Below are 23301 nucleotides of genomic sequence, written 5' to 3' on the forward strand. Positions count from 1 at the left end.
TCCTGACATCCACTTCTAAACATACTTCTTTATTTTCATCTCTTTTTTTCTGATCATTGATTTATAATTCCTTTCTGTTACCCATGCACTGTTACGTTTCTATTTCTTTATTATCTACCCAGTAGGCATCAAAGTAAAATTTAATTTTTATTCAATCAAATATGAGCTTTGGTATGACTTAGTGTAATTCAACTGCCTTATCTTTCATATCTTGAATTTGGGATTGCAACCCTACTGCTCGTATTAAAATGTGAGGATGTCAATGGCTGTACCTTTGAGAATAAATGTAGATATTAGAGCTGAAAGGAATTTAGAGATCTTTCATTTTAAAGCTAAGAAATCTGAGAGTAAACAAGTAACGTACCTCCCCAGAGTCACAGAGCCTGTTTTAAGCAGGAATATTTTGAACTAGAATTGAACCTCCTTAAATTTAAGCCACATATCCATAATCAAAACTATGCCAGATACCAAAGTGAGGAGTTCATGGAAGTTTGTGGGAAACCAAAAGCAACGGTAGGCTATTTCATCTTGGGTGCAATGGAGTGTATGTAGGTTGCTTTACTTGCCTGAGGGGCGCTTGGAAATTGACTAGGATAATGAAATCAGGCAAATGCTTTTCCTGCATCTATTGAGAGGATTATATGGTCTTTGTTTTTGTTTCTTTATGTGTTGAATAACATTTATAGATTTGCATATGTTAGATCATCCTTGCATCACTAGGATGGAGCCTACTTGGTCCTGGGGCATTAATTTTTTTGAATACAGCTAAATTCACTTTGATAGGAATTTATTGAGAATTTTTGCATCTATATTTATAAAGGATATTGTTCTGTAGTTTCTTTTTTTATTGTGTCCTCTCCTGGCTTTGGTATCAAGATGATACTGGCTTCATAGAATGAGTTGCAGAGGATTTCTTCCTTCTCAATGTTATGAAATATTTTCTCCAGAATAGGTACCAGTTATTCTTTGTAGGTCTGGTAAAATTTGGCTGTGAAACCATCTGGTCCAGGACTTTCTTTTGTTGGAAGAATTTTTTATTGCTGCTTCAATTTTGTTACTTGATAATAGTCTATTCAAGAGTTCTATTTCTTCCTGATTAAGCCTAGGGAGGTTGTGTGTTTCCAAGAATTTGTCCATTTCCTCAACATTTAGAAGTTTATGTACATAGAGATTTTTATAGATTCAGACATGATATTTTATATTTCCACTGTATCAGTTGTAATATCTCCTTTTACTTTTCTTGATTAAGCTTATTAGGGTACTTTCTTTTCTGTTTCTGGTTAATCTAGCAAGAGGCCTGTCAATTTTGTTTATCTTTTCAAAGAACCAACTTTTTGTTTCATTAATCTTCTGTTACAATTCTTTTGTTATCAATTTCACTTAGTTCTCCTCTGACCCTATTTATTTTGTTTCTTCTGCAGGGTTTGGGGTTGGTTTTTTCTTCCTTTTCCAATTCCTTGAGATGGCTGATTAGATTGTTGATTTGCAATCTTTCTGGCTTTTGGATACAGGCATTTAAGGCTATGAATTTTCCTCTTAGCAATGCTTTTGCTAAACCCCACACATTTTGATAACTTGTGCCCCCTCTGTCATTTAGTCCAAAGAAACCTTTGATTTCCATGTTAATTTTCTCCTCAACCCAACAATTGTTCAGCAGTAGGTTGTTTCATTTTCATAACTTTGTGTAGAGTTGTTTCTGTTGGAATTGTTTTCTAATTTTATTCCACTGTGGTTTGAGAAGACACATGGTACCATTTCTATTTTTTAAATTTGCTGAGACATGTGTTTTGGCCTATGATATGATCATTCTTAGAGAATGTTCCATGGGCTGATGAGAAGAATGTACATTGAATAGTTTGGGGGTAGAATGATCTATAAATGTCCACTGGGCCCATTTGTTCTAGAGTCCCATTTAAGTCCATTGTTTCTGTATTTATTTTCTGCTTAGAGAATGTGTCCAGTTCTGTCAGAGAGATGTTGAAGTCCCCAAGTGGTATAACATGGCTGTTTATCATTTTGTTTAGATCAGGTAGGGTTTGCTTTATGAATCTCGGCACACCTATGTTAAGTGCATAAATATTTAAGATTATTATGTCTTCTTGTTGAATTGATCCCTTCCACATTATATAATGACCATCTTTTTCTTTACTTTTGTTGATTTGAAGCCTATGTTATCTTATATGAAAATGCTACACCAGCTTTCTTTTGGTTTCCATTAGCACAGAATATTGTTTTCCATCCCTTCACCTTTAGTCTGAATGAGTCCTTGTGGGTTAGATGTGTTTCCTAGAGACAGAAGAAACTTGGCTTGTATTTTTTATCCATTCAGCCAGCCTATGTCTCTTGATTGGGAGTTCAAGCCAATTACATTTATTTAAATAATTGATTAAGTGGGGAGGGTTTCTGTTCATCATGTTGAGCAGAAATTTATTGCTTTGTTTTACTTCTTGAGCCATTATGTTATCTGGGCTCTGACCTTCATTCAGCACCCTATTGTGAAGAGAATGCTTAACAAAATAGGCATAGATGGAACATACCTCAAAACTGTAAAAGTCATATATGACAAACCTACAGCCAACATCATCCTGAATGGGGAAAAACTGAAAGCTTTCCTGCTTAGAATAAGAACTAGGCAAGGTTGCCCACTGTCACCACTCCTATTCAACATAATGCTGGAAGTCCTAGCCAGAGCAATCAGGCAAGAGAAGGAAATCAAGAGTATCCAAATGAGGAAAGAAGAGGTCAAATTACCACTCTTTACTGATGATATGACCCATATCTAGAAAACCTGAATGATTCTGCCAAGAGACTCCTGGAATTGATAAATAAATTCAGCAAAGGCTCAGGTTACAAAATCAATGTACACAAATCAGTAGCATTCATATATGCCAACAATAGTCAAGCTGAGAAACAAATCAAAGACTCAATACCTTTCACAATAGCAACAAAGAAAATAAGATACCTAGGAATATATTTAACCAAGGAGGTGAAACACCTCTACAGGGAGAACTATGAATCACTAAGGAAGGAAATCACAGGGGATATAAATGAATGGAAAAACATATCATGCTCATGGATCGGCAGAATCAACATTGTTAAAATGTCTATACTAACCAAAGTGATTTTCAGATTCAGTGTAATCCCCATTAAAATGCCAATGTCATTTTTCACAGATCTTGAAAAAATAATTCTATGCTTTGTATGGAACCAGAAAAGAGCCCAAATAGCTAAATGAACCTTAAGCAAAAAGAACAAATCAGGAGGCGTCACTTTACCAGATTTCAAACTATACTATAAGGCTATAGCAACCAAAACAGCATGGTACTTGCACAAGAACAGAGACATAGACCAACGAATCAGAACAGAGAACCCAGATATAAAACCATCCATGCATTGCCATCTGATCTTTGACAACGCAGACAATAACATACACTTTGGAAAAGAATCCCCATTCAGTAAATGGTGCTGGGAAAATTGGATAGCCACATGGAGAAGACTGAAAGAGGACCTACACCTCTCAATAGTCACAAAAATTAATTCACAGTGGATAACAGACTTAAACATAAGGCATGAAACTATAAGAATTCTAGAAGAAAATGTTGTAAAAACTCTTCTATATATCAAAGAATTTATGAGGAAGACCCCAAAGGTAATCACAGCAGAAACAAAAATTAATAAATGGGAGCCTGATTAAATTAAAAAATTTCTGCACAACCAAGGAAACAATCCATAGGGTGAATAGACAACTTACAGGATGGGAGAACATATTCACATGCTATACATCTTATAAAGGGCTAATAACCAGAATCTACAAAGAGCTTAAGCAAATCAGCAAGAAAAAATCAAATGACTCCATTAAGAAGTGGGCAAAAGACATGAACAAAAGCTTTTCAAAAGAAGATAGACTAATGCCCAATAAACATATGAAAAAAATGCTCAATGTTTCTAATCATCAGCAGGGAAATGCAAGTCAAAACCACAGTGAGATATCACCTAACTCTAGTGAGAATGGCTTTTGTCAAAAAGTTCCAGATGTTGGCATGGATGCACAGAGAAAGAAACACTTATGCACTGTTGGTGGCACTGAAAACTAGCAAAACCTCTATGGAAAGTAGTATGGAGATACCTCAAAGAACTAAAAGTAGAACCACCATTTGATCCTACAATCCCACTACTGGGTATTTACCCAAAGCAAAAAAATCATTTCATCAAAAAGACACCTGCACTTGAATGTTTATTGCAGAACAATTCACAACTGCAAAGATGTGGACATCAACCCAAGTGCCCACGAATACATGAGTGGATTAATAAAATGTGGTATATGTATACCATGGAGTACTACTCAGCCACAAAAAATGGTGAACTAATATCTTTTGTAATAACCTGGATGGAACTAGAGACCATTATTCTAAATGAAGTATTACAAGAATGGAAAACAAACATCACATGTATTCATTATTAAATTGGAACTAATAGATCAATACTCATGTACACATATGGAAGTAAGCCCAATGAAAATCAAGCAGATGGGAGGGGGAGGATGCGATGAGTACACTCATACCTAACAGGTACAATGCATACTATCTTGGTGATGCGCACATTTATAATTTTTACTCAAATTTTACAAACACAATTCATGTAACCAAAATGTTTGTACCCTCCCAATATTCTAAAATAAAAACAAAAAATCAGGCAAAACATGGACATATTCACAGAAACTTAAAAAACAAAACAAAATAAGCTCTTTTTCTACATGAGAGTCACCTAAATTCAGATCTTTCAAACCAAAATTGAACTTTCTATGATTCTTTTTATACCCATAAGAATCTTCTAGTTTGAATATCATGAATTTTATCTCTTCTCCTATGCAGAACCTTCCCTTCCTTCCTTCCTTCCTTCCTTCCCTCCCTCCCTCCCTCCCTTCCTTCCTTCACCTCGGGTTGTATTTATAGTTTTGTTTTCCTCTACCACATCTGGTAAATTAAATTTCATAAGTGAAATGGCTTTGAACCCTAATAATGAAAGGCTAGCTCTTTGGTGAGGACCACAAGGGTCATGGGCTACTTAATGAAAAAAAAATCCAATATAATTTTTGATAAGAATAAAGAGAAAGAGTAATGCTCTAAAAACTAATGAGAAGTTACTGAATTCATGTAGTTCACCCATGCCAGGCTATTTGAAGCCTTCTTAAATGTAAACAACCTCTCCTGCTTGGGAAAACTTTAAAGATTTTATTTGTCTTCCATTTTTAGAATTAACAACAAAAAGAGACAAATGCTGCAAAGGCCTGCAGTTGAAATAGAGAGTGGGCCAAGCAAGTGTGTTGATTGAAATCCTTTTTCAGAGGCTTGTAGCCTATTCTATTTGCAGGTATTTATAGTTTTATAGGCAAGAGACCAGCCATTCATTTGGTTGAGCCTGAGGCAGAGGAGAATGAGATCCCCAGTGTTGACTAGAAATGTATAAATCACTTAACTACACCTAGTGAGTCACTTAGATTCCCTGAGCTCCCACGGAGTCACTTGTAAAATAGGAATTCTTTTAGGTTAACTTTCATAGTTGTTATTAGGTGGTAACATCTTGCAAATAGAAAATTCAATATGAAGAAAATGCACTTGCACTCCTCTCTGTCTGCAATCTCGTTTTCTCTTTTGAATTGTAATCTCCATGGGTTAGGATGCATTCAACCTATGATGGCATACATTTATCTTCCCTGAATAGTATTAAAACAATCAAGGGATATGTATGGTCCAAAATCAGCTAAGTCATCCAATTTTAAAATTTACACAGATATACACACAGATATACATGTACCTAACACATACTTTTAAGAACTGTACAGAAAAAGAAGTTGATAAGATTAAATTAGTTTTATTTATCTTATTTGTATAAGTTTTGGGGGTACAAGTACAGTTTTGTTGCATGGATATGTTGTGTGGAGGTGAAGTCTGGGCTTGGTAATGGAACCAAGACCCGAGTTATACTCATTGTACACATTAAGTAATTTCTCATCGCTCACCCCCAACTCCTAGTCTCCAATATATATTATTCCACACTCTATGCCCTTGTGTGCACATTATTTAGCTCCCATTTTAGTGAGAACATCTGATATTTGACTTTCCATTTATGAGTTATTTCACTTAAGATCATATATTTAATGCCCCCTCATGGGTCAATGTTTCAGTATGTTGCTAAAGTCATAATCAGTATGTGTATATCATTAATTATTCTGCTTTGGTTTTCATTTATTATTTGAAAGGCTGAATATAATAGAGGATAAGAACTTGAGCCTTGGAGTTAGATTCAAAAGGTAGTACAGTCTCTTACTATATTCATGACATTTGACAAACTTCTTATCCCCTATAATATTTAATTTCATTTTTTGTTAAAGAAAATGCTAATGATAGCATCTACCACACATTATTATTTATATGATTAAGTGAGATAATACTTGTAAAATGCTTAGCATAGCATCTGGCTCATGATAAGGCCCTAATAAATGTTTGCTATTATTATTATCTCTTATATAGATTGGCATACCCATTATTTTTATGGTTTTATAGTATTCTAGAAAATTAATCAATAATTTTCTTTTTTCTACAGCTACGAATTTGGGTTGTTTAAAATTGTTTTGGGATATAAGCATCATTACTATAAATATCTACATATTAAATATTGTTTTCTGTTGTGTTTATTTTCTTGAGAGATATTCTGCAAATTGGATCAAATGAGAGGTTTTTATGGACCTTCTTGCAAATTGCCAGATTGCTCTCCAGGGGAAAGTAAACCAATTTACAGATAGCTATATGATATTATTAAACCTCTTTCTTCATAGACACACTAACGTTGGGTTTTCATTGTTATAATTTATTTATTATAGAAGAATCAGCATAAAATCATACCAAAAATATTTGACTTTGCCTTTCTGTAACAGCTAATGGAACTGATTTTTTTGTTCCTGTTTTCCCAGCCTAAGATTAGAACTTCTCCTTGGCTAATAAGTCATTTTCCTAGACCAGTTAGGGAACCATTTAATATTTTAAAGCAACATGTGATACCCATAACCTATAATGATCCCCAGGCTAAATTCCATTCCAGCATTTTCCTGCATGTAACATTTCTTCACCTGCAACTTTGGAATAAAGCTAAGAATATTCTCAGATATTACATACTATGGCTAATTTAAAATTTTTTAAAATAGAATTTGGGTGACAAAAGACAATTAAATAGAGATACTACCAGAATTGCTATGTAGCACTAATTTGGAATTGATGGAAACAGAGAGTTAATCCGAAACCTAAAGATTCCACTGCAACTCCATGCTTTGTTTTAATATTATGCGACCTTTAGGGGAACCATTGTCCTGAGTCCCAGATTTCACATTTTGGCCCATAGACACTGGCACACTACTTCCCATCTTCATGCACTTCTCCAAGCCCTTTCTCCTCAGCCTCTTCGATGCAATTACCCCAACTTTGCACTCTCAGGTAAAAGCCAAAATAGCATGAATTACTGAAGAAAGAGAAATCACCACTTAAATCAGGTTACTTCCTATCAAAACAAGAGGAACTATGTACATCCAACTAGACTGTAAAAGAGTTTAAAAATATCCAAATTCTTGATTATTGAGTAATTATAAGATTAATTTGATAGAGCCCTCATGATTCAAAGATGAATAGATAAAAAATGATGAAAAGCATTTGGAAGAGAAGGAAGAGATGAGAATCGTAGGAGCGTAGGCTTTTTCAAAAGTTTAATGCTCTGGGAAATGACTAACCACAGGACACAGATGCAAACATTAGGTGGCCTGTGTTAAGGTATCTGGAAAATTCAAAAAACAAATAGAATCTATGTGACATTAAATGAAAAGATAACCTATCCAAATGGAAAGAGAGCTGGCTACATTACTAACATGAATAAAAGGGAAACTGATGAGAGATGAGGAACAAGTGCAATGAAATCTAAATGTAAAATCACTGAAATTAAAAAGATTATTAGCAAAGAGGAGAGTTCATGCTTCAGAAAATTGAATCTGTGAAGATAAATTTTAGATATATTTTGAGAATTTGATGAATTGGGGAAAAGAGGTAAAAACAATGAAAGGAGAAGAGGTGACAGATACAAAGGTTAGAAAGCAGATACCAAAAAATCAGAGAAAGGAAAATGAAGATTTCCTTTATTTTTTTATTTTTTTTTAATAGCAAAAATGGTATATGTGTACCATGGAATATTACTCAGCTATAAGGAATAATGAAGATACGACATCTCTATGGTTCTCCTGGAGAGAGTTGGAACCCATTATATTAAGTGAAGTATCCCAAGAATGGAAAAACAAGCATCACATGTACTCACCAGAAAATTGGTTTCCCTGAATATCACCTAAATACACATCTAGGAACGACACCAATCGGATATCAGACTGAGGTGGGGGGTGGGGGAGGGGATGGGTGTATGCCTACCAATGAGTGCATTGCGCACCCTTTGGGGAATGGTAACGCTTGAAGGTGCTGACTCGGGAAGGGAGGGGTGGGGAAGGGAGGGATATATACCTACATGATGGGTGCAACGTGCACTATCTGGGGAACAGACATATGAGGAAGATTTCCTTTATAATTGAGACATGTTGCAAGGGGATAGGGTGCTCAAATTCAAAATCAATTAAAAGGGGCTCAGTCACACACACAAAAAGAAAAAAGAATGAAAGGAAATAAGGAAGGAAGGAAAGAAGGAAGGAAGGGAAGGAGGGAGGGAGGGAGGGAGGGAGGGAGAAGGGAAGAAAGAGAAAGAAAGAAACAAAAATATTTTTGATATGGTAAAGAAACAATTTTTGTGTTAAAGAATAAATAGAGCTGCTACAGCTATTAAGGCAGAAAAAACAGGATGCATACAAAGAAAGACAAATTAGGCTGATTAATGCAAGATTAAATATCAGAGTAAATTTGGCCATGTCTACACCATTTTAATATGTCACCCATAAAAATCTCTAGGCAGGGAAAGTAGAATATGTAAAGGGAAGAGTAAGATATCCCTATTTAAATTAGTATGCAAAAATATACCATAGGTTAAAAAAGAGAAAAGCTTTTTTAAAGGTGTTCTGTGAAAAATGTGAAATGAATCAACACTGAGAAACAAGAAGGAGGGCATGAATGAACAGAATGGCTGGAGATGAGCAATGCAAGTAATTAAACAAAAAGTTGAATTTTAAAATGTTCTAAACATGATCATAAGACTATCTAAGTGCCATAAACAATTCTTAAATGGGAAAATAAAAAGCAGAAAAATAATGTTTTTGTTCCAAATAAATGGAACACAGATGATTTTATTGACAATATGTACATGTTCAAGGTACAGATAAATCTTACAAAATTTAAAGTGTTCCAAGTCATAGAACAATACAGACCAAGCAGGGACTTCACTAACTCACAAATTCAGATACAAAATTCCTCAATTCACTTTAAGTAACATCAATCTCTATGTTAAAACAATATTTTAGATCACAGCCAAATACATTTTCCTTTGAAATTAAAGGATGGCTGAATATTAGAAAATCTATAACATAATTTAAGATTTTATTAATTCAAAGAAATAATCATTTTTGTAGATGCTAAAACTTTTCATAAAATTCAACATCCAATCCTGATTTTGTTAAATCAATAGGCTAAGAAGAAATAATTAATAAAGGAAATATTAAAAATTTATAGCAAACCAAGAACCATTTTACTTAATTCTTTTTTTTTTATTTTTTTTTATTTTTTGTTTGTTTTTCAGCTCATTAAGGGGGTACAAAAGATCAGGCTATATATATTGCCCATGCCTCCCCATGCCCCCGAGTCTGAGCTTCAGTTGTGACCATTCCCTAGACAGTGCACATCACACTCATCATGTAGGTGTGCACTCGTCCCCTCCCCCCACCCCATCCCCCCCAGTCAGAACTTCAATCGTGTCCATTCCCCAGGCAGTGCACATCGCACTCATCAAGTAGGTATACACCCATCCCTTCCACCCAGCCCTGACCTCTGTCCAATACCCAATTGGTGTTTATCCCAAATGTGCACTCAGGGAAACCAGTTTGCTGGTGAGTACATGTGGTGCTTGTTTTTCCATTCTTGGGATACTTCACTTAATAGAATGGGTTTCAGCTCACTCCAGGAGAACCAAAGAGATGCCATATCGCCATCATTTCTAATAGCTGAGTAATATTCCATGGTATACATATACCACATTTTGCTAATCCATTCATAAATCGATGGGCATTTGGGTTGTTTCCACATCTTTGCGATTGTAAATTGTGCTGCTATAAACATTCGGGTGCAGGTGTCTTTTTTATAGAATGACTTTTGTTCTTCTGGGTAGATGCCCAGTAATGGGATTGCTGGATCAAATGGTAGGTCTACTTGAATCTGTTTAAGGTATCTCCACATTGCTTTCCACAGGGGCTGCATAACAGACTTAAACCTTAGGTCAGAAACTATTAGAATTCTAGAAGATAACGTAGGAAAGACTCTTACAGACATTGGCCTAGGCAAAGAATTTATGAGGAAGACCCCTAAGGCAATCACAGCAGCAACAAAAATAAATGAATGGGACCTGATCAAATTAAAAAGCTTCTGCACAACCAAAGAAATAGTCACAAGAGTAAACAGACAACCTACAGAATGGGAAAAAATTTTCACATACTACACATCAGATAAAGGACTGATAACAAGAATCTATTTAGAACTCAGGAAAATCAGTAAGAAAAAATCAAACAACCCTATCAAAAAGTGGGCAAAGGACATGAATAGAAATTTTCAAAAGAAGATATAAAAATGGCTAACAAACATATGAAAAAGTGTTCAACATCTCTAATCATCAGGGGAATGCAAATCAAAACCACAATGAGATATCACTTAACTCCAGTGAGAACGGCCTTTATCAAAAAGTCCCAAAACTATACATGTTGGCGTGGGTGTGGAGAGATAGGTACACTCATACACTGCTGGTGGGACTGTATACTTAATTCTTAAATGCTCAGAATCATTCTCATTTTGAAGTTAGGTTTATGATGAGGATGTTCATAGAATCCTCATCATTAAACATTGTTCTCAAAACTCTAGCCAAGGCCATAAGATAAGAAAAAGAAGTAAGCAAAGCTATTTGTCAAAATTTATAAATGACACCATTGCCTATCTTTAAAAAAAAAGGGAGAAAAATCCATGTAAATACTTTTAGGTATAAGTAAAAACTTCAGTGAAGTTACAAATAAACATATAAATAATCCACAAATTTCCCATATAACTAAAATAAGCACTTAGAAAAAAAATGATGAAAAAGACACTTTTAGAGTAACAAAATATTTTAAAATATTGAGATTAAAAGCTTATGATGATATATCCAGGAACTACATTAAAACTGTACAAAAATAATCCCTACAGTACTTGATTGATGAACATCAAAGAAAATCTGAATCAGTGAAGAAAAATATAAGATTTTGTAAAAGTAAGATAGATAAGCATTCAATAGGCCAAAAAAAATCTCTAATTTCAATGTGAGTTAAAATTCCAGTGGATTAGGTTTTGGCAGTTAACAACCCATTATAGAGTTCATCAGTGAAATAAAGAAGAGAATGTAGCAAAACACATTTCTAAACAAACACTAATGAGTTGGTGCTTGCAACATCAGACATTTAAATTACAAAGCTACGGTATTAAAAACTATGTGTTCCTGGCAGACAGACTAATGGAACAGACTATAAATCCAAAAACGTACCCAGGTATGTGCACAAGTATGTACATTATGATAAACTGACATTATTAATCAATGATAAAAGGTAGATTATTTAAAAATACAAAATGATTCAATAGTTTAAAAAAAGTAAAAGAAATAATATGTAAATATAATCGTTATAAACTAGCTACCTCAGTTCAATAACAGACAAATTAACATATGTTCCCAGCAGGTGTGAACTTATTTGTTATTAAATGTAGATAGGTTTACCGGAGGTAAAAGAAGCAAACAAAATAAAAAGATTGGTAAACATGCCTACTTAAGAACAAAAACATCAAATGTCAATAAACTACATGAAAAATATGAAAGGTAAATGATAATTTTGGGAAAATGTTTGTAACATGTGACAAACAGAAGTTGAATACCTTTAATATAGAAATTTAAATTAAATTTAAATATAAATTTAGAAAGAAAAAAAGATGATTAACAGAATAATGATCAAAAAACATGGTCAGGAAATTTATAAAAAAGAAATATTCATCATGTGGAAGTATCTATATCAGAAAACATCAAATTGTAAATTAACTACCACTCCATTTTCATGTAAAAATGGCAAAGATTTTAATATAAAAACAACCAGTAACTTTAAAGCTGTGGGAAAGGAAACATATATATTATGGTTGAAATTATTATGTCTATATATTCATAAATGAAAAAGTAATCTAGGAATAATTTCAAAAGATCAGTTGTGCAGCATGGTCATTATAGTCAATGGAGATATACTGTATTCTTGAGAACTGCTGGGAGAGTGGATGTTAAGTGTTCTCAACACAAAAATAACTATGTGAGGTCATGCATATGTTAATTAGATGGATTTAACCATTCCTCAATGCATATGTCCTTCAAGGTGTCATATTGTACATAATAAACACATACAATTTTGTCAATTAAAATAATTAATTAATTAATTTGGAAAAAAAGAAAGAAAAGAAAAAACAATCTAGGCTATTTCACCCAAATGTTGACAGTGGTTATTTGGATAATTCGGTGGGATGGCAGTCCTCTTTTGCATTTTCCAAATTTTATTTTCTCATTCAGAAAAAACAAAACTGTATTTTTAAAAATGAAAATCAAACATCTTTTTAATTACTAAAAAATTATTAAATGATTTTTCTAGGTTATGAAGATTTTGTATTTTTCAGTGTCACAAACTAGAGAGAGGACCAAGCAAACTCATCTTGTGTAGGTGCTAAGGGGACCCTGGCTGAAGCAGCAGGAGTACGGTTTGGGAGCACACACCAGATACTGAGCCACTGCAGGGGCACAGCTCTGAAACTCTGAGCTCTCTTGCTATTAATGGAGGAACAAATGGAGACAGGGGAGCTCAGCTGCAAAGAGCAAGAGGCAGTGGAGGATACAAATCGGGAGGAACAGTGGCTGACTCGGCAAAACTGTTAAATGACTTTGCAAAAGACCTGTCACAATGGATAAACGGCGCCTCCTGAAGAAGCAGTTTAGCATTACTGCAGTGCACACACAATTATTTCCAGGGATAAGATCAAGAGGAAGGAGAAAGGAAAGAAGAGCAAAAGACAGCCTTCATGGATCTGCAGATATTTCTTAAATGAGCAAAGGGGAAGAAGGGAACCACAAGAAGAAACTCAAAACAAAGTGTACTTCATTTGAAGCTTCAGCCACTAGGCAAAAATCCACCATCTCTGCATTTCCTCTGCTTATGAAAGATGGTCAGTTGCTCTGTGGATGTTGACTACACTCTAATTATTTCTATGCTAAATGAGGCATGAAACCTATTGTCAAAAAACATGATGTCCACAGTGTTCAGCCATAGTTCGTCTTCCCAGTGGATCCCTCCCAGGGGTTAATGCTGTTTGTGGGGCCTAAGAAAGGATGTGCTACCACATCCTTGCATTTCTTTAGAGCAGACATTTGGAGAAGAGCTCCTGCCCCTGCCTTTTCTAGCAATTCCTTGAGCGTAACAAAAAAGAATCTTTCTGAAGGAAGCCCTGTTATACCGAAGGAAGAGGTTGGAGGGGAGGAGGGTGGCAAAGGTCTCTTCTTTAAATCATATAGAATTATGATGACAAACATTAGTTACATACTTTGTATTATAATAAGAACCCTGGTGCTAACAAAATTCCTAGGATTCACTCTGCTGATTATTATATCTCAGGATTAACCCTATTCATCAGAAACTAATCAAATGGTACTCAAACAGCCTGTTGCTGGTTTTATGTTATTAATTTCCTCTCTCATCTCTTCATGATTATAACCTTATTGGTTGGAATATTTTTGGGTCAAGAAATTTTCAGGGAAATTTTCCTCTCAACCATGTAGTCTTCAGGCCCTTGGAACAGGAAACACAATCTGTCACGGTCAACTGTTTCATAGAGAATAGGAAAATATGTCGTGATACAAATGTCTGGGTAAAACGGGCAATTTCCCTCCTCCCACCCTCCATCAAACTCCACGCCTGCCAAATTTAATTCAAATCTATTCAAAGCACACATAGTAATCATATCCTATGTTCAGGTGTCCTGTTGTTTGGGAGCTGTTCCACCCTAAGAAGGTTAGGAGGTCATAGGAGGACCTCTAGCTTCGGTACCCTTGGACAGTTTGCAACTGAGAAATGAATAGTCAGTTGTGTGCGATGGCATGGGGAGAACAGAGACAGGTAATCCTATCTCCTTATGATAACCCACATAGCAGCCATTGCATTTGAAGTCTGACACCGAATTCTTTAGACTTGAATTAGAAAAGGCATTTCTTTGACAGATTTCTTCTTGTTCCAGTTTACAGGCAACTAATCCTTGCTGCATTGGATCAAACAGACGGGCACCATCAATTTGGGGCGAGTAAGCAATGCCAGCTCTGCTCAATCTTCCCTCAATGAGCAGAGGAGGAGAGAGGGGGAAAAACAGAAGGAAAGAAAGAAAAGTCAGGCCTGCCTGCACCCAAGATAGCTCAGCAAAGGGAAAGATGAAAAGACAAATTGAAATATATATCCTGGCAGGTGGAAGCGCTGGCTGTCAGAGGGAGAGTCTGCAAACACCACAAGGATGCCAAACACACAGATCCTTGGGGCACAGAGGGGTGTTGAAGGGAGCAGCGTCGGAAGGAAGTGGTTGTGATGTCAAAACAAAAGAAATCAGCAACAGTATCTCTATGGAGGAATGAGGTCTGGATTTATTTAAGTCTCAACGATCCATGATCTATATCCCAGTGTGATAAGCAAGTTAATTACCGTATTTAAATAATTAAGTCTCAAAAAACCAGGGCCTTCCAAAGCAATATTAATGTACCCTCCTAGACCTTTCTAGGCTTGACTGGGCATTTGGTGAGAAGTCACACTGGAACAGCAGCCTAACAGTAGCAAGAGAAAAATTAATGAAAATGAGCTAGAAACAAAATGGCCCCATTATTATTGGCCTTCTCTCTGCCTGTGGACGTGAAGTGCATGAGGGATGCCTCCTCGGGTACCAGCAGGCACCGGCTGGCACTTCCTGTGACAGTTTGGTGCCCCACCCATTCTGTTGCTCAGACTTAGTCTCCTTTGAGTCCTCTTGCTCCTCTCTCCTTTCACAGGGCCATTATTTCCTCCCTTCTCACCCCTGAATTTGCTGTGGCCAACTCCAAAATGTTTGTCTACAAGGAGAGGCATCAAAAGGGCTCATCTGGATAACGGTTCTCCCTTGCTTGGCTCCTTAACTCTCCACCCCATTCTCAGATCCAGCCTTTCCCTGCTGTGGCTGCGAGTCACAAAGCAGTAGTCATCTTTAGGCGGTTCCCCTCATCTTCTGAGAAGGAATGTTGCTGTTTGAGAATGGGAAGATTAAAACATTTCTTGCCCCCAAGTGCCTAGACATGGGCAGTGAGACTGCCATTTTTTGCTGAGTAATGGCTCAAAAACGTTATCTGTACGCATATAAACACATAACTGACAAATATAAGAGTATGTAGATGTGCATGTGTGTCACCAAGCTGCATCTTCTTTATCATAATCAAAATGCAGTAATAATACATATTTATCAATACATGTACTTTATATTTGCATGTCTGTGTACAAGCAGACAGCATCCTCCTCATCTTCCATAGGAAGCGAGGATGTCCCAGTCTGGCTTACCAGTAGAGCCTAACTGCAGTCACCTTCATCTGGCAATTCTTCCATATTTTTTCCTCTGTAAAGACCCCTTGGTCCACTTGACTTTCATTACTGAGATATTCAGCAATTGGAACACAAAGGTCTAGGCCGGGCGCGGTGGCTCACGCCTGTAATCCTAGCACTCTGGGAGGCCGAGGTGGGCGGATCGTTTGAGCTTCAGGAGTTCGAGACCAGCCTGAGCAAGAGCGAGACCCCATCTCTACTAAAAATAGAAAGAAATTATATGGACAGCTAAAAATATATATAGAAAAAATTAGCCGGGCATGGTGGTGCATGCCTGTAGTCCCAGCTACTCGGGAGGCTGAGACAGGAGGATCGCTTGAGCCCAGGAGTTTGAGGTTGCTGTGAGCTAGGCTGACGCCACGGCACTCACTCTAGCCTGGGCAACAGAGTGAGACTCTGTCTCAAAAAAAAAAAAAACAAAAAAAAAACAAAAAAAAAAAACAAAGGTCTAAAAATCTCTCACCCACCTGTGATCATCTTACCTCTGGAGGTGGTGGTCCAGAGCCTCTTCCTCAGCATTCAGCAGAGTTGCAGCTCGAGTCAGGAGCTGATGGCTGCAGCTCGCAGATTTGAGTTCCAAGATGAGGAGGCCCAAGCAGAACATGGCTCCCATCTCCTCCAGTTCTCTGGTACCAAACTGGAGACCCTGCCAGTTAAACAAAGCATTGACAGTGACTATAGGTAATGGGAACTGAATGGTGACAATTTGAAATTGGGAAGAGGGACTCCTAGACACATGCTTATCACAGAAACTGAGAATTAATAGTATTTGTCAGTCACTGCCCAATGTGTTTTGTCATGTGATTTGTGGATTGGTGGTCCTCAGTCTGTGTTACTGGAAATACAGGGTTCCCCAGAAGTGCCCCCAGGGCCATAATGAGCTGGTAGGGGTACTAAATGGCAGGGGGGTGGAGGGAGATCCAGGAGCCAGTCCCCTCCCCACCGTGGTCAAAACAACAATGCTTCTATCTGTATTTTTAAAATAATTCCACCATTGAAATAAAAGTTTATAAACAATCTTACTAAAAAGATACCTTTCTTCTTCCTAAATTTGTCAGCCAATGGAGAAGAGTGGGAAAATTCTTATATATAAATATTGAAAACTGCAACTTATTAAAAACACACACACTATTTAGAATCACCCATTCAGGTGTACTGAGCTAATTCATGAAAGCAAAACCATGACGTGTACCCCACAGTACAATCTATGAAGTAACAGATAAAAACAACAATTAACAAACTTTATTGGTCACTACTATATGCCAGGTTCTGTTCTGAGCTCTTTTAATATGCATTAACTCAGGGGATCCTTACCAAAGCCCTGTGTGGTAGAGACCATTATTTTCCCCATTCCACAACAGAGATTCAGGCACACGAAACAAAGTATCTTAACCAAGGCCTAGTAACTAGTAAGTAATAGAAGCTAATAAGTAAATTCTGGCTTGACTACTCTAAATAAAATACTGTACATAGAGTAGGAGAGACTCTATTGTGTGGTAATATAGAAAGTGTGTGGGTTTTGAAATTAGATCAAATTAGGTTTAAATTAGGTTTCGCTAGTTTTCTGACTGTGTGAGCTTGGGCTTAGTGAACACTATTTGCCTTGATTTTCTTATCTGTAAAATAGGATCATAATTCTCCCCTCCATACATATGATCATAAGAATGGTTCACAATCCCTATAACATTGATTATTACTAGCTCCATTTCTTTTTCTCTCTTTCTAGTAAAGATTTTTAATATGATGGAATTCAGTGTGGTCCTGGGGTCTATATGCTTTTAAGTATATTTCACCTAAATAAAAAATAATCAGTAGTGAATTATTCCTTAAAACATAAATTTTCAAATCCAAATAATAGTGATTTATTATAGAGGACAGGGATATGGCAGTAAGAATTCAGAAAGGTTGGTCATAAGAGTCCCAAGGAAAAATGAAATTTCAAATTGGGAAATTATAAACTTCACAAAATATTTCTAGGTAAAAGCATAAAGAAAAGTGGAAAGTCCTCAAGTTTATTTCAGCTGTTTGAAAATTTGATTTGCTGCATGTTTTGACACCTGTTTCCCTAAAGAAAGGAGACATTACTTCAGAGTTAAAGGAAGTCTGTTCCTCCATAATCAACAACAGTCAGAGGGGAAAGACAGCTGTTGAATAAGTTGTTTTTTTCTTAAGTCAATAGAAAAGATCACTTTTTTTAAAGAGAAAGAGAAACCTGAGTTTCTTCGCTAAAGCTCTGAAGTCTGATTCTTTCCCCACCCTCTTTCCAGGCTGCTTGTCTTCATTCCAGAATGGCTGGCTTGGTTGGGAGAAAGAAGTGAAGGTCACACCCCCTGCTCAGTCAGCTACCTTGCCAGTGGCAAGGGAGAGTTGACAAGGAGAGTATGAGTAAGACTCCAGCTGACAGGCAACACTGTAAACACATTTGTAGCCCACCATCTAGCAGAGCACATAACAAGTGCTCTGTAGAGGTCAAAAGAAGGATGAGTCCTTGGGGGAAATAAATCTTATGGGGTGTGCCATATTGATAGGTTAGGGGCAATTCCTTTACACCAATCAACTTCTGTAACAACAACAGCTAAAACAATAGTATCTTCATAATGTAAAAAATAAAAATGATATCCCGGATGTTAGCATACCTATTTCATACCATGGTTGGTATCATAAAAAGATCAGTCCAGAAGACCTCGATTAATGAAACTGGTGCCACTTTATTGGCTGTGGGGATTTGGGCAATTCCCTTATTCAATTTTCCTCTCCACTGATAATCTCTCTTTACTGCTCTATTCTTTATACTCTCACACAGTATCAAAAATCTTTGTTTATGTAAATGACCTCCTCTCACACCACACTACCAGCCTGGAAGAGAAATCCTCAAAGGAAAGACTGAGCAATATCTGGCATCCCTGGCATTAAGCACATACATGTCAAATGGCATATCCTTGGTATAAGATAAATGAATAAAGAATGCCTATAAATGGATGGATACAGAAAGGCATGAATGGATCATCTGTTGGATACGTGTTGTATTTGTCAAGTGGGTCTTGGCTTCCCTGGGTTGTGAGTATGTGAGTGTCTTTACATTATGTTCTCCCATTTTCAAATGTGAGCATTTAAAAAATATATATTTTATTTCATTGTTGCTCCAGGATACTCATTCATATCTCTAGATATGATCTGGGAAAGGATAAATAAAATTTAGAAATTTTGACCTCTACTTTGGTCAGTTATCATGAGCTCACAATGGTATTCTTATAAATAAAGCTGGCTTTGGGTTAGTTTTAAAAGTGAGTGTTCATAAAATAGAGATCCAACTCCCCTCTTACACAGTTCAGGTATGTTAATTAGGAATTGTTTCCACAGACAATAACACAAAGTCTGACTGTAATGACTTAAATAAATAGGGTTTTTTATTTTACGCACAAATAAATTTGGGGAAGAGGTAGAAAGTTCATGGCATTATTTCAGCAACTTAATAAAATCAAGGCCACACCATCTGCCATTCTCCTGGTTTTCTTATAATGATTGCAAGGTAGATGCTGTAGCTCCAGCCAGCACATCATCATCCAAGGAAGGAGAAAAAGAAAATGGGGAAAAAGGCACCAGTATTTTTTTGCTTACATTTTATTGTCCAGAAATGTGTAATAGAGCCACCTCCAGCTTTACAATGTCTGTGAACTGAACATTTTAATTGGTTCAACCTCTTTGAAAGAGATAGGTAAGAGAGAATAGGGTTAGAAATAAGTGCTAGATGAGCCAATAGTGTCTGTCACACCAGTATTCTCATACCAATGGTGCTAGAAAATTTAGGTCCCTATCCATGCACAGTATTAGTAAGCAAAACTCACCAGCACAAACTTCTACATATTTTTAAAGCTTCCCCTGACAATCCACACAAAAAGAATATTTGTGTTACATATTACATGTATGTAATTATGCACAGTATTATGCTAGGCTTCTAAGACTAGTGTAAGGTCCAAAAACATAAGTTTAAATAGCATAGATACTGATAATTGGTGAGCAAAAGATAAAAAACAATTAAACAAACATAGAAAAATTTCCATTTCATTATTTAAATAAAAATGCCTTTGCACCTAGAAAATTGGTAGATATATATTTAAATTTATAATACTTAATGCTGACCCATATGCTAAAAGCTGGCACATATCAAAATGCCTGATGGAAGTGTAAATTTATTCATACCTTTTGGGAATTGGCTCAATAACATTTGATGCGATAATGTCACTTGAGGGAATTTTTCCTAATGAACTGATTCAAAATAAAAGTGAAGCTATATGCATAAAAATGTATATTATGTCAGTGTTATATATAATAATCCAAATTTGAGGGAAATAAAACCTTAAGTGTCCAATAAGGGAGGAATGACTGAGGAAATTATAATGGAATGAATTTCATAGAATAAAGTGAAGCCATTAAAATGATAATTATAACAACCATTTAGCAATATGGAAAATGCTCATGATTTAATGATAGTTAAATAAAAAAAGCAAAATACAAAGCATGCAATGATGCAATTTATGGTGAAGGTTTCACAATGAAAGCAGAGGTGACTATCCTCAAACCCTACGCCCCCCCCCCCCCCCCCGCAAAATACATTTTCAGACTCTATTTCTATATTTTGGAAATAAAATACAAATACTTGTAGGAAAGGAGTCTCTATAATATTATCAAGAGAACATCCATATACTGAAAATTTTAAGAAACTACTGCTTCTAGAAAAATGTTTTTAAAAAGTTATAATATGCCAATAAATTAATTCCTCTTAGCAGTATATAAGATCTTCTCTTTATCTTTAATATCCTGAAGTAGATTCTGATTTATTGTCATTTCTTTTACTTGAAATTTATTGACAATGTAATTGGTGTCTTTCAACAATTCTAGAAAAAAATGTCATATATTACCTTTTTGAATATTGCCTTTGATTTCAAGGAAATCAAAGATAAGCTACTAGTAAATTTATATTACCTGTATTTACTCTGTCCTCCATATCTCTTAACTTTACTTTCATATTTTCATATTTCTTTCACTGTAATAAATTCTGAAGTGTTTTCATACCAATGTTCCACTTTAAGAATTTTTTCTCCAACCACATTGAATCTGCTTCTTAACTCAGCCACCTCACAAACTGTTCTTAAAAGACTTCTAAACATGATTGTTTTATATTATTGTACTGGATTATTCCTGAATATTCAGCCTTTCTAGGCATTATTCATTAGTTTGATTTTTCTGTTGAGTGTCAATAATGTAGGCTTGTTGACTCAAATATTTACTGATTTTTAAATTCTAAACTCATACTTTTTGAACTTTGAAGACAGTCTTTGTAGATTAGTTTCAATGTTCTTTCCTCCAGTTGTAGCTTTTGTTCACTACTAGTAGGGGACCACTACAGACAAAATTTTTAGTTTGAGACCTTTTAGGCCACACTATACACTGAAATTCTAATCTCAGACATGCTTGAAGGAAGGTTCTATTTACAAATTATGAATGAAGACTTTGCCATTTTTTTCTGCTCCACTCAAAGCCATGGCCAAGAGAGTCACGTAACCCCAGTTTGTCCCTTTGCAGATTTTGGTTTTACTAATTACATTGACTGTAGTTTTCATCTGTGGATTCATGGCTTTGTGTGGTGGTCTCCAATCAATCCTCAAACCTTGCATGGAACTCTATTTTTGTCACAAAACCCAAATTATAAGTGGATAGAGATGTGTATCCGCCCCCAAAGACCTATGACAACCTCTGGCAAAATTGAGCTCTTTTTATAAAACGAGGCATCATTGAACATCTTCTGTTAATATGCACAGAGGGAAGATATGAAGACGTTAAACCTATGAGGAAATATTGCAGTTAAAAGGGAGTCATTCTAAAGATATCAAATGAATGTTTTTTTATGAAATAGATTTGCGGCTGGAAATAGGGAAAATCTGGGCAATTTCTTGTTTATATATTCAGAAAGGAACAAGAATATGTTGCACTGGTGAAAGTATATGAAAAGATACAAAAAGGGAATAAGAGATTAGAAGTGACTGCACTATTGAGATAGAAAATACAATCTCTAAATTAAAAGCCAAAATGGAAAAAGTTAACAGACTGTTAAATGTAGAAAATAAAATCCATTACATAAAAGACAACTTCAAGAAATTTTCCAATATCTCAAGGGAAAAATAGATAAAAAATGATGAGCTAAGTATATAAATATGAATTTTAGAATAGATTAAGGACAAATGATAAACTCCCATTTGGAATTTTAGACTCAGATATTAATAGTGTGTCATAACAGAACCAAGGAGAAGGAAAAGGAAGATGAGGAGGAAGAGAGTACTTACCTATGTTCCAAAAGATATCTGAGTCTACATATCAAACAGGCTCACTAAATATATGAGGCATAATTAATGAAAAGAAACAAAATAGTATCAAGATCCCTATAAATAACTAAAATTAACAAACCTAAGATTTGCTCAGACAACTAAATGCCAAAGACAGCGGAACAAGACAAAGAGTATTAAGGAGAAACTATTATGCCAAAGAAGTGTTATATGTAAGCCTCAAGAAAACAAACTAAGAGAAGGGGAAGCATTGAATGCAAATCACATGGAGATAAGGAAAAGTTTCAAAAATTCTTTTAAAATATTAGCATAGCCTTAATACCAAAACTGATCATTATAGCACATAAATAGGGCAGCAAACCAATCTCATTCATGGATATATGGATAGATAGATAAAGATATATAATTATATCTATATCTCATAGAAAAAGTCACTTATGTTCAGAAATAGAAATATAGTATATAAAAATTATACAACATGATCTAGAGAGTATTTTTCTAAGAATTACGTGGTGATGATGTCATTAGGAAATCTACTAATGTAGAAGAAGTTAACATAGTAAGAGATCAAAGGGCAGAGAGAAAAAATCAGGAACCTCTGGATGGATACATTCATTTCTGATACAAGCCATGGTACAGGAGCAAACTGGGACACTTTCTAAGCCTGAGAGGGCAGCCTGTTGTGACGGGTGTGAACACAGGCCCCTGGGCCCTGATTGCTGGGGCTACATTCCCCATGCTTCCACTTCTAATTGTATGGTCTTGGGGAAGTCCTTTGACTTCCTTGGTTTTCTCATCTGTATAATGGAAATAATAATAATCATAATCCCTAATTCATGGAACTGCTAAGATAATTCAGTGAACTCATATATATAAAAATTTAGATCAGTACTTGGTCCATTGGATGTTACATAAGTATTTATTATCAATAACAATAACAAAGGCTTATGTAAAACCAGTTGTCAAAATCATACTTGACTGTACCACAGTCCTTGTTAAAACTATGGCCAAACTTAGGATCTGCTCTCGCCACTGTTATTTACCATTATTAGACAAGTTCCAGACAATTCA

The 23301-nt window shown here is 35.7% G+C and overlaps 1 protein-coding gene across 1 annotated transcript in view; it reads right to left on the reverse strand.

Annotated features, from left to right (window-relative positions):
- Window positions 1-16367: 16367 nt before the first annotated feature.
- AGBL1 (AGBL carboxypeptidase 1) overlaps window positions 16368-23301 on the reverse strand; it is a 439634-nt gene continuing 432700 nt past the window's right edge. The window contains 1 exon segment of the mRNA XM_069465752.1: window positions 16368-16535. Within this exon segment, the coding sequence (XP_069321853.1) occupies window positions 16368-16535 (168 nt within the window).

This window comes from Eulemur rufifrons, chromosome 3, assembly GCF_041146395.1.
Source record: "Eulemur rufifrons isolate Redbay chromosome 3, OSU_ERuf_1, whole genome shotgun sequence".
Lineage (NCBI taxonomy): Eukaryota > Metazoa > Chordata > Mammalia > Primates > Lemuridae > Eulemur > Eulemur rufifrons.